The sequence below is a fragment of the Mirounga angustirostris genome, unplaced genomic scaffold (genome assembly GCF_029215605.1).
Source record: "Mirounga angustirostris isolate CCGP_5_RB_7025 unplaced genomic scaffold, mMirAng1.0.hap1 SCAF_13, whole genome shotgun sequence".
Lineage (NCBI taxonomy): Eukaryota > Metazoa > Chordata > Mammalia > Carnivora > Phocidae > Mirounga > Mirounga angustirostris.
This window is the reverse complement of record NW_026991721.1, coordinates 53,854,678-53,867,265: the sequence shown is the minus strand read 5'-3', so window position 1 is coordinate 53,867,265 and position 12,588 is coordinate 53,854,678. Positions and strand designations below refer to the sequence as shown.

General features: G+C 37.2%; 1 protein-coding gene across 3 annotated transcripts in view; it reads left to right on the top strand.

Annotated features, from left to right (window-relative positions):
- UVRAG (UV radiation resistance associated) overlaps positions 1-12,588 on the top strand; it is a 318,993-nt gene that overhangs the window by 34,650 nt on the left and 271,755 nt on the right. For 2 of the 3 annotated variants that reach the window (XM_064576912.1, XM_064576914.1), the window contains exon 3: positions 6,953-6,987. The exons of the other annotated variant lie outside the window; for it this stretch is intronic. In XM_064576912.1, the coding sequence (XP_064432982.1) occupies positions 6,953-6,987 (35 nt within the window). The remainder of the gene's footprint in view (positions 1-6,952; positions 6,988-12,588) is intronic. 3 annotated transcript variants of the gene reach the window in all.

Here is a 12,588-nt window from a genome sequence, read left to right as displayed (position 1 = left end):
GGTATAGGGAAAGGGATAAGCAGACTCCCTGATGTGCGGGGAGCCCAACAACGTGGGGCTTGATCCCAGGACGCTGCGATCATGACCTGAGCTGAAGGCAAATGCTTAACCACTGAGCCACCCAGGCACCCCTGGTTTTAATTGCTTTTAAAGACCATTATTAAAGCAGTAGTCATTTAACACCTTTTTTGTTTTTTTAATTTCAATACCAGTATATGCTCATTAAAAGATTCAATCAGGAATTATATAGGGTAGAGCCCCCACCATAATGTAAATAGCATTAAAATAATTTTTAAGGATGAAAAGAAGGACTGAATTCTGAATTTTCGTATAATTTTATTTCATTCTTATTTTTCATTGTAACCATTGCATATTCTTAAAACACTATATTAATCTGAATGATTAATGCTAGCTACTATAACAAATACTGCAAATCTCAGTGGCGTTAACATAATAAATTTCTTACACTAAGTCCAGTGCAGGTGTTCTTTATCAGGCATAGCCTTGGCAGCTGTCCTCTAAGCAGTGACTCAGGTATCCCGGCTTCTTCTATTTTGGAATGCGGCTATTGTCAATATATGACTTTTGGCAAGAGAGAAGGATTATTTGAGGGAGATTTTTTTTTTAACGGAAATGGCCTATATCAATTCTATAACATTCCATTGGCCATAAATCAGTAGTGTCATCCCTTTTAGATGGAAAGGGGACCGGGATATGTTGTCTTCCTATGTGTGCAGAAGGAAAATGAAACGGTTTGGTCATTGTTGTCTTAAGGTATAAGCATTTTTGCAGACCTTAATACATTTGATGTACTGCTCACTAATAGATTTTATCACTAGCAATATATGACAATGCTGGAGTGTTTTATTTTATTTTTTTAGATTAAAAACTTTTTTTTTTTAAAGTAATCACTGCACCCAGTGTGAGGCTTGAACCTACAACCCCAAGCTCAAGAGTCACATGCTCTACTGACTGAGCCAGACATGTGACTCATGCCAGAGTGTTTAAAATTTTTTTTTTAAGATTTATTTATCCATCTTAATAGTGGGAGAGGGACAGAGGGTAAGAGAGAGGGAGAGAAGCAGACTTCTTGCTGAGTGCAGAGCCCCATGGGGGGCTCCATCCCATGACCCCGAGACCATGATCTAAGCTGAAACTAAGAGCTGGGTGCTTAACTGACTGAGCCACCCAGGCGCCCCGAGTGTTTTAAAATTTTTGATAGTTTTCTGTATAATCAGCCCTTGATTATCTTCATAAAACTTCTCTGTTGTTGCTCCAGTGTTATCTTTGATAATAATAATTAACACAGTACTTGGCAGCACATTTTAGGTATTTGGTAATTTGTAATGTTAACAAAGAAGAGAGTAATCATGGGACTGGTTGATGACCATCTTATAAAAAGTTGTCTAAGAGATATGATGGAAACAAAGTGACTTTTTTGGCTTATTTTTTGTCTTCTAGCTCAGACTACACCTTGAGTTTAGAAGTTATAGACTGCTTCTTAAAGTTCTCGCAGTGAAATGGTCATTGATACAGTAAGGGAATAGCTGGTGTACCACAGGGAAGTACAGTCTCTGTGAATGGTGTTGAGTCTGTCACTAACTGGCAAGCCCGGGGGCTAGGGCATTTCGTTCCTCCTGGGAGCTTTGGTGAATTTATCTCTAGAATTGATGATTTCTGAGACTTGCTCCTACTCCAAAATCTCATGGTTGAATGGAGTCTGTTTATGGTCTTCTTGTGGGCCCACGTGTTGGGCTTTATAACTTTTAACTACCATAGGAGGAGCCAGGAAGCTGTTTCCTTAATAAGCCTAGTTAATCCACCTTCTCTTGTTGGACCTGTGATGACAAACACGAATATTCATTTCATGATCATTAGGTGGCTCTTGGTGTAGGATGACCACAGTAGAGGGCCAGTTGGCTCTCCTCACAAAACCACCTGTACCACCTGTTTAGTCTTATTTTTAAAGATTTATTTATTTGAGAGAGAGAGAGAATATGAGCTGTGGGGAGGGGCAAAGGGAGAGAGAGGGAGAAGCAGATTCTCCTCCGAGCAGGGAGCCTGATGCGCGGGCCTCCATCCCAGGACCTGGAGATCATGACCTGAGCCAAAGGCAGACGCTTAACTGACTGAACCACCCAGGCGCCCCTATTTCTTAGTTTTAAAAGAAAGTTTTTGTTTTGTTTTGTTTTTTGTTTTTAAATTGGGAGAATATTTGAAATACTGATCTCTAAGTTACTCTTTTATTTTGGCTGAATTCACAGCAGATCCTAAGAAATTATGTGTGAGATTTTTTTTTGACTTTTGACATCTTTTAGTGCTCTTAGGACATTGCCTACTTTGTTAGGTAGTTCAGATCAAAGTTATCACACCCCCAGAGAACAAAGCCTTGTGTTAATGGATGAAGAGTAGGTTCTAATCGTGGTTTCCTCTTAAACTTGAAATATTTATAAAATCAAGTTTGTTCTTCAGTCATAGTAATTTTTTCACCCATGAAATGTGAGTGCCTGGAATGCCAACCAGTTATTTTGAATACATCAGAGGATTAACTCCATATAATCCAGAAAATTTTAGGTTTTGTTCACTGCACTTGGAACAATGCTTGGCACATTATTAAGTCCTCATATTTTTCATTTAATTTTTTGAATAGCTAATGCAGTCATGGTTCAAAATATATATAAAGGTTTAAAATCTTTCACCTGTCCCATCTCCCTAGTTTTTTACCTCACCCTAATAACCACTGTTCTTGTTTATCTTTTCTGAATTCTTTATGCAAATACAAGTAAAAATAGTACCAAACTATATATATTTCTGTGCCTTGCATTTTTCACCTAAAATGTCTTAGATGTTTTTCCATAGACAGCTTCCCTAATTTTTTTTCTGCATAGTTTTGCATTAAATAGTTGTGCCATGGTTTATTTAACTGGCTTCTCTTGGTAGGCATTTAGGTTATTCTAGTCTTGTTATGCACACAATACTGCTTTGAATAACTTCATAAGTACATTATTTTGTATGAGTGCTAATATAGCTATGGGGTAAATTTCCAAGAAGTGGAAGTACAAAGGATGTGTACTTCTGATTTTGGTAGATATTGCAAAATTGTCTTTATTTATATTCCCACTTGCTAGGTATGAGTGCCTTTTCTCCCAGAGGCTCACCAACAGACTGTGCAATCAAACTTTTGAATTTTTGCCAATCTGATAGGTGAAAAATAGTTTTATAGTATAGTTTAAGTTTGTATTTCTTCTTTTATGAGTGAGGTTGAGGTACTAAAAAAGCATTTGTTAAATGAATGGAATGCTGCGTAACAGCCAAAACATGCCACTGAAACCATGCTCTGCAATCTCTGATTGCTTTGTTTTTCTAGGTCTTACTTAGTATGGATAGAGAAGCATTTGTATCTAATGGGCCCTTTCATGTAGAAATAGGTCTTGGGTGGTATCTTTTTAAAAATTTACTTGTCAAATAGTTTTGCTTAAATTGAATAAAAATTAATAGAACTGTGTTAATGAAAATTACAATTTTTTTTTAAAGATTTTATTTATTTATTTGAGAGAGAGAGAATGAGACAGAGCAAGCACATGAGAGGGGGGAGGGTCAGAGGGAGAAGCAGACTCCCCGCCGAGCAGGGAGCCCGATGCGGGACTCGATCCAGGGACTCCAGGATCATGACCTGAGCCGAAGGCAGTCGCTTAACCGACTGAGCCACCCAGGCGCCCTATTGAAAATTACAATTTATAAAGTGTTTTTAATTCACTATTTCATTTGAGCCTCATAATAACCCTGTTATTTTCCATTTGTCATTATCCTTTGAAAGGTAAACTGTGTGACCCAAAAGGTTAACTGGCTTGTCCAGGGTGAAGATCATAGGTAGATTGGGGACTGGAACTATTTTTTGACTCTAAATTCTCCTACATTCACTATTATGTTTTGTATCATGCTGCTAATTTTGACAATATTTTATTTATTTATTTATTATTTTTTTAAAGATTTTATTTATTTATTTGACTGAGAGAGACACAGCGAGAGAGGGAACACAAGCAGGGGGAGTGGGAGAGGGAGAAGCATGCGGGGCTTGATCCCAGGACCCTGAGATCATGACCTGAGCCGAAGGCAGATGCTTAACGACTGAGCCACCCAGGCGCCCCTAATTTTGACAATATTTTAGATGTAACAGAATGGTGGACAGTGTAGGCCTATGTTTAGCATGTTTGCAATTACCTCAGACTCCATGATTTCTTGTATGGCTTTTTTATGGACCTCTTTCCATTTAAATTAGCAGGTCTCTTTTGAAGGTCTAGTGGAGAAAGCAGATTGTTTAGTTTTATTTATACGTACATTCGGTCAGCAAAGTTTTGGAAGAAATAATGATACTTGTCATCTCTTAGAGCTGAAGATACATATTTTGGGAACTGTTTAATTTAGACACTTTGCAGATTAAACTGAGGAATTCTCTCTTTCTAAAGAAAAGAGGAGTATCTGTTTTTTTCCACTGATTTTAAAGTAATACATGCTTGCAAAAAATTCAAACAGTACAAAATTTTTTTTTGTATAAAGTGAAAGTACTTTGAAATAAAAAACAATTTTTTTCTTCTAGGTTTTTTTTTCCCCTAAAAATAAACATATAAATTAGAATACACACATGCGTACGCGGGCACACACACACACCCCCACACACCTACACACAAACATTTTTATAGTTAATTTATGGTTGGAATAATTGGTTAATCATTTGGAAAAAAATGAAAAGAATAATACTTAGGGTTGCCAGTGTTGGGAAAACAGGTATTTTCGTAAGTGGGATTGTAAATTGATACAACACTTTCATAGAACAATATGGCAGTATCTGCCAAATTCAAACTGTGTTTTTCCTTTTATCTTGCATTTTACTTCTAAATGTTTATCTTATAGGTCCCAGTGCCTACGATATATATCTCTAAATGATTGTTTATTTATAACATTACTTGAAATACCTAAAAATTACCAGTAACCTAAATGTTCATCAGAGGGTCCTTTTAAAAACAATTAGAATTATCCCTTTTTTTATTTCAAATAATTGTTCAAAATAGAAAAGTAGGAACTACTTTTTACAAGCAGAAAATAATAGTTAATAGCCTACTCCTATCAAATAATTGTTCAAAATAGAAAAGTAGGAACTACTTTTTACAAGCAGAAAATAATAGTTAGTAGCCTACTCCTATCACCTTATCACCTAAACATTATTAACATAATTAGAAAAATTTGGATCCTGTTGTAAATTCTTAGAACCTTTTTTTAACTTAATACATAGTGACTATCTCTCCACAAAATAATTATCCATATCTTTTTTTTTTTAGGAAAGACAAAGAGTAATATAGATAGTATGTTTATCCAGAAGTGCTTTAACCTAAAGAGCTTTCCCGTAAGAGTTTGATGTTTAGGCCTACTTTTCATTTATTGCCTGACTATTCCTTAGCTTCAGTTGTTAGTAGACTTTGATATGTTTTACTACATTTGAGTTTCATCTATACCATTATATACTTAATATATATTTTTAAGTTCATTATTTTTAAAATTTTTTAAAGATTTATTTATTTGAGAGAGAAACTGTGCATGTGTGCACCTGTGCGTGGAAGGGGAGGGGCAGAGGGAAAGAATCTCAAGCAGACTCCCTGCTGAGCACAGAGCCCAACTCGGGGCTCCATCTCATGACCCTGAGATCATGACCTGAGCCGCAATTAAGAGTCGAATGCTCAACTGACTAAGCCACCCAGGCACCCCTTAAATTCATTATTTTTAAACCTATGTCTAAGTAAAATAGTTCATTCAATTAAAAAGTATTTATTGAGTGTCTATTCTGTGCCAGGAATGGTTTTATGTGCTGAGGATGCAGCAGTTGGATAAAACAAATGCTTCTGTCTTTTCAGAGCTTACACTTAGGGGTTGAGGAATATATGAGACATAAATTTAAATATATAAGAAGAAAATAAAGTGTGTCCATGTATCGCTTAACCTCATGTCAATTACCGGTGGTCCATGTATCACACCTGGGAAATTTGTCTTATAGCAACACAAGGATACAAGGGTCCGTGTGGACTCTGCAGAGACAGAGCGTCATGATGGTGACTTCAGCACGGTCAGCAGAGGCAGTGTTTGTGTGCCTCTCTCTTTTGATTGTGTCTTTAGGTTTGTAACATTTACAGTATACATGAAGGTCTGTAGAATCATGAAATTTTAATGCTTACAGAGGACCTTTGCTTACTTAGTCTAATTCTTTAAGTTGTCTAATGAAGAAAAATGGGCCCAAGGAAATGAAAGAGACAGCATGCTAAAGACAGTAGAACTAGAACTTAGGTTATGTGGTTGCTAGGTCAGTGTCCATTCCACAGTGGATAATCAATCATTAAAGATGTTTGAGAAAAACAGAGCATATGAAAATCAGTTTTTATAGAGTGGCAGTAAGGCAGGAGAGAAGAAAGTCTAAATTTTTAAGGTCTCAAATTTGAATCTGGGGTAAAATTTACTAAATTAAATCTTAACAGGTTTTGACCTTTCTTTATTAACATTTTTCCTTTAAGACCCCTTTATTTAATTTTAATTTTAATTTTTTTTTGCAGATAAAGATACAGAGAAAATAGATCCCTTGAAAATGTTTTAAATGTTATACTGGAACATATATTAAAAAATTTACAAGATTAAGAGTTAATGAGCTTAGGGGTGCCTGGGTGGCTCAGTCGTTAAGCGTCTGCCTTCGGCTCAGGTCATGATCCCAGGGTCCTGGGATCGAGCCCCGCACTGGGCTCCCTGTTCAGTGGGAAGCCTGCTTCTCCCTCTTCCACTCCCCCTGCTTGTGTTCCCTCTCTTGCTGTCGCTCTCTCTGTGTCAAATAAATAAAATCTTAAAAAAAAAAAAAAGAGTTAATGAGCTTATTTTCTTTCATATCACTTACTGTTTTTTTTTCCTTCTTTTCCAGAATTTTATAGAAGTGAAGTGATTAAGAATTCCTTGGTAAGTTTGCTTTCTGACAGGTACACTTGACTAAGGTCTATAACTCCTGTTTCAGAAAATGCTGAGACATAAGTTCAAGTTCAGTTCTGGTATTTATTATGATACTTCTACAGTTAAATCTTCTGTTTAGTTATTGCTTAAATTTTCATTGATTTATTCATTGATGTATCTCTCATGCTTAGAACATGCCTGGCACATAGCAGGTGCTTGATAAATATTTGCTGAATGAACTGATATTTCTTCTGTTAAAAACTTCAGTGTTTTTTTCTATTCATATTCTGTAATTCTGTTAGTTTTATTCACAGGGGTTTTTTTTTCTATTTGATTTACCAAACATAAATGATGACTTTGTTTAGATAAGGTTCTTAAGAATTATATGTCTAGCGCCATTGCATAGGATCCTCCCACTTATTTTATTTTATTTTTTTTTAAAGATTTTATTTATTTATTTGACAGAGAGAGACACAGTGAGAGAGGGAATACAAGCAGGGGGAATGGGAGAGGGAGAAGCAGGCTTCCTGCGGAGCAGAGAGCCCGATGCGGGGCTCGATCCCAGGACCCTGGGATCATGACCTGAGCTGAAGGCAGACGCTTAACGACTGAGCCACCCAGGCGCCCCCTCCCACTTATTTTTTAGTGGTGGCATTGCTAAGGTAGAAAGTTGGAAGCGTCCTACTTTTGATAATGTACACATGAGATATTTGCATAAATGGCTCAGTTTATTGGGCCATGTTGATAAAAAAGGACTTTATGGGAATTATATACTTTTAGTGGTCAAGACTATACTGGATTTGGCCTCTGTCCACTTTTTCAACCTCATTTCTTAGTACTTTTCCTTACTCATTGTGCTCCAGGCATACCTCATTTTTTCAGTGCTTCAAACATGCCGAGCCTGTCTTCTTTCTTATGTCTAGAACAGTTGTTTCCCCAGCTCTTTGTTTGGCTGAAGATGTCTCTGAGGTCTCAGTTATAGAACTTTGGTTAGGTCTTCTATGACTATTCCATTGAAAGTGGTTCCCTTTCTCCTGGTCACTTTTTTTTACGTCACCTGTTTTATTTTCTTTAGAGCATTCATCACTCTTGGAAACTCTTGTTCATTCATTTGTTTGTGTTGATTACCTGTCTCCCACCTACTAGAACATAAGTTCCATGAAAGCAGGGACCTTGCCTAGAGTCTAGAATAGTATAGATACTCAGTAAATACTTGTTAGATGAATAAATGGATATCAGTGATGTGTTATGTTTACAGAATCCTTTTACATATGTGTTCCATTTTGATCCTTAGAACAATGTGTAAGGAGATGAGGTAGGTCTTAAGGAACTGACATCCAGAGAGGCCCAACAACTTTTGCAGTCACATAACTGTAGAACCAGATCCAAAGTTCAGACCTCTGTCTTCAGGTCTCTGCTACTCTTTCCTCTTTATCAAGCTGCCTTCTAATTGTCTCTAAAATAGAATAATAAGTTTGGATCCTAGGCCAGACAGTTTCCTTAAGCCTGTTTCTGAGGAGCTCCAATCATCAGTACAGCTCTTGTTCTACATATATTAAATGACTAGCACCATACCTGACACATAGTAGCTAATGAGTCAATATTAGTTTTTCTTCCTCCCCTGGCTCAGGTGAAAATAAAAGTGTCCTACAGATGATGGAGAGCTGGGGAAGAGTGGGTGGTTGCAGGGGCAGATAGAATAGAATTTCACCTTGATTTATTCTACCCCCCTTTTGATAGTCAAAAGTCTAGTTGGGAATGGTTTTACACCATCCCATTGGTTTTTCTCTGGATTTGTATCATAGTGGATCCTGTGCTAATAGTGCTATTTTAGTGTTGTCCTACCTTATTGTATTGTATTTACTTGCTATTCACTTGACTTTCAAGTTCCTATTTCTAAACACCATCTCTTTGAATGTTAACTCTTCAACTCTTTTTGGCTCCTATCCTCTGTTGCTTCTGAAATGTCTGTGAGGTTTTGATATCTTCATCCCTGGTGTACTTAGGTTGAATAAATGTTTTATAAAAATATTGTAGAATGGATTTCAGACAAGGGAGAGATTTGGACAGAAGACTTCCAAGGTCCTTTCAGGTTACAGTTTGTCCTGTAGTTGTTTCCTGGGGATCCCACTTGCAGCATTTGTGTCCATTGTGATTGTTCATGAACGGTTTCCTCTCCCAAAGTAGATGACAGCTTTTGGAGGTCAGGAGACTGCTTGAATATCTTTATGTCCCTCTAGCTCCCAGTGTACTTCTTGGGAGTTGTTGGATAAATGTTGATTTATGTTTCCTTTTAAGGATATTCTTTGATGTTATGATCTTTCTGGCAAGGATTCTTTTCTTTCTTTTATAGCTTAATATAGGTTTGATAAACTGCCATTCATTTTTCCTTTTCTTTTGGAAAGGACTCTTCCTTCTTTGTTTTCTGCTAAATCATTGTGACTGGTTCAGATTAATGGGCATTGAGCACCACAGGAGTCAACAACCTTCAGAGAATATGCTGGAGATGGCACATTATTACCTCCCTGCTTGCTGTTTCTGAAGAACCATGGATGAGCAAAATTTGTTGGTTTTTTTCCCTGCTTAGGAGTTGGTGATTCTTAAGCTGTTGTGATATTTGCTGAATAGAGTTAGTGATTTAAATGCTCTTATTCCTCCTGGTTGCCATTTGTGCTTGGCACATAGAAGGTGCTCAGCAAATGTTTCTTAATGAATGGATTCCTCCATAAATACGTTTATTGACTGACCTCTAAGTTATATCCTGAACCCCCAATCCTCAGTTAGCTGTTAAAGATTAGGCAACGTAATGCTTCATTTATTTTTAGCTGAAGCTTTGGGTAAATTTTCACTCTGGTGAGCTAAGTTGGACTCTGGTGAGCTTGTATTCTTTTTTCACTCCTATAACTTAAAGGCTTCATCTCTTTTCCCTAGGTTTATATTTTTAGCTTGGTCCCCAGACCACAGTGGCTGCTTTTGCCATTATGATGTCAAAGGAAACATGGAAAATGGACACAAGGTTAAAAAGAATGTTTTCGTCCAAAGATTAAATTGTCCATATGTGCCTATCCCTTGCATCTTTCTAACTCTTGGGTCCTGCAGATTAGTGCTGCGGTGCTGCCAGTGTTCTCTGCTCTGCCTGGTGCATTCGCCACTGCCCACATGCGGCTGCTGAGCACTTAGAATGTGGTGAAGTAGTACTGGAGACCTCAAGTTTTACTTCTATTTAATTTTAATTTAAATAGCCACCAGTGAGGGGCGCCTGGGTGGCTCAGTTGGTTAAGCAACTGCCTTCGGCTCAGGTCATGATCCTGGAGTCCCGGGATCGAGTCCCGCATCGGGCTCCCTGCTCGGCAGGGAGTCTGCTTCTCCCTCTGACCCTCCTCCCTCTCATGGTCTCTGTCTCTCATTCTCTCTCTCTCTCAAATAAATAAATAAAAAATCTTAAAAAAAAAAATTGTCTTAAATAGCCACCAGTGGCTAATGGATATTGTATTGGACAGCATGGTTCTGGATGCTTCTGAAGAGCTTTCTTACAGTCTGTACCATTAGCAGGAAGAGGTTTCCCTTTTTGTGTGCTTTGAAAAAACAAAACTTTGGGGGTGCCTGGGTGGCTCAGTTGGTTAAGGGACTGGCTCTTGATTTCAGCTCAGGTCGGGGGATTGAGCCCTGTGTGGGGCTTTGTACTCAGTGTGGAGTCTGCTTGAGATTCTCTCTCTCTCTCTGCCTATGCCCTGCCCCTACTCTCTCCCTCTCTAAGTAAATAAAAATCTTTGAAAAACAAAAAACAAAGAACTTTGTACTTACACCACTTGTACCATCCTAAAGCAGTGTAATAATTGTTCATACGGTTGTCTTAGCTTCTTCAATATATATGATAACCTTATAAAGGCAGGGACCTGTATGCTTCATCTTTATAACCTCCGTAGCCATTGTTCATGGCCTGTATTTGGCAAACAAGTAAGAAAAGAAAATAGCCTAAGCCAGGTTATTTCTAAGATACACCATTATTTTATGTTCACCAAGAAAAACAAACATTTCTAATTAAATTGAAACACAGGGCCTTCGTAATAGTCCTGAATAAGTTGTGATTCGCTCTTCCTAGCCTGTTGTTACTTTGAAATTTCTTTTACCCATTCCAAGGTATTTATTTAGCAGTCTTTCCTTCCTTTAGGTATATTGCTTGACCTGTGATGGGACTCTTTTGTATCTCAGTAACAAAATATAAGTACACTTTCTCAATCTGTGGGAATTTCATTTAGTCTTATAGAAAAGGATAGTTGAGGTTTTCTCTTCGTTGACAAATATTTGCTTCTCTAATACCAGATTCATGTTTTGTTGCTTTATGTCTGTGCCTTTTTGCCCACACAAAAACTTAATACTTTTTATTAAAGTTTAACATACATAAAGAAGAGTTTACAGTTCTTAAATATACAACTTGATGAATTTTCTGAAATTGAATATACTGGTATAACCAGCATCCAGGTCAAGAAAGAGAGTATTTTTAGTGCCCCAGAAGGCCCTTCATGCCTACTTCAGTTACTGCCACTGTCCTGATTTAACATCATAAATTAATTTTACCTACTTTTAAGCTTTACAGAAATGAAATCATACAGTATGCACTCCTTTGTGTCTGATTTGCACTTTATATTGAAAGAGTCTCAACTGTATATTTAAGAGTCATTCATATTGTGGGTATATTTGTAGTTTGTTTACTCTGTAATATTGCATTGTGTGAATGTACCAGAATTTATCTCTTCTTCTGTTGATGGGCATTTGGTTAGTTTCTAGTTTTTGAGCTAATATGAATAGTGCTGCTGTGAACATTCTCGTGTATATCTGTTGCTTGAACCTATGTGTACATTTCTGTTAATATGATACATATCTAGGAGTGGACCTGCAGGGAATATTCATATGATCCACTTTAGTATATATTGCCAAATAGCTTTTCCAAATTCTTGTTTCATTTACACTCTTGACCGCAGTCTTTGAGAGTACTGGGTTACTCCACATTGTTGTAATCACTTGCTGCTTTTTTAACCTTTTGAATTTAAAAATTTGGTAGGTATTATATACAGGGCTTTTTGTTTATTTGTTTGTTTATTTGTTTCAATTTTAAACCCAGAGAGATATTTTAAATGGCAATTAAACTCAGCACAGGTAGGGCGGACATCATGCCTAACTTCAGCGTGCCTAATTTAAGAGTTTAAGAACAGCTATTTTTAAGGTTGTGCAGATGACACCTGGTGACTGCCACCTGGCGGTCAAAAATAGTAGAACCTTATTGATCTTAACATTTCTAAAATTAAAATTCATCTTACAATGTGAAGGAAAGTGCATGTTAGAATTAATGATAAGTTGGACTATGTTATATGGTAATGAAAATAATGGAGTAAAATAAAGCAGAATAAAAAGTACCTGGCAGGGCTGGTTGCTGGTTTTCTATGGTAGTCACGTAGATGAAATGTCACATAGATGAAATCATTTGAACAGACACCTGAAAGAAGTAAGGGAGCAAGCTATGTACCTGTGTGGGGGAAGACTGTTGCAGGACAGGAAGCAGGAAAGTACAAAGACAGGAGTCTTTAAGAACTGGCTAAGAAGCTAGTCTGG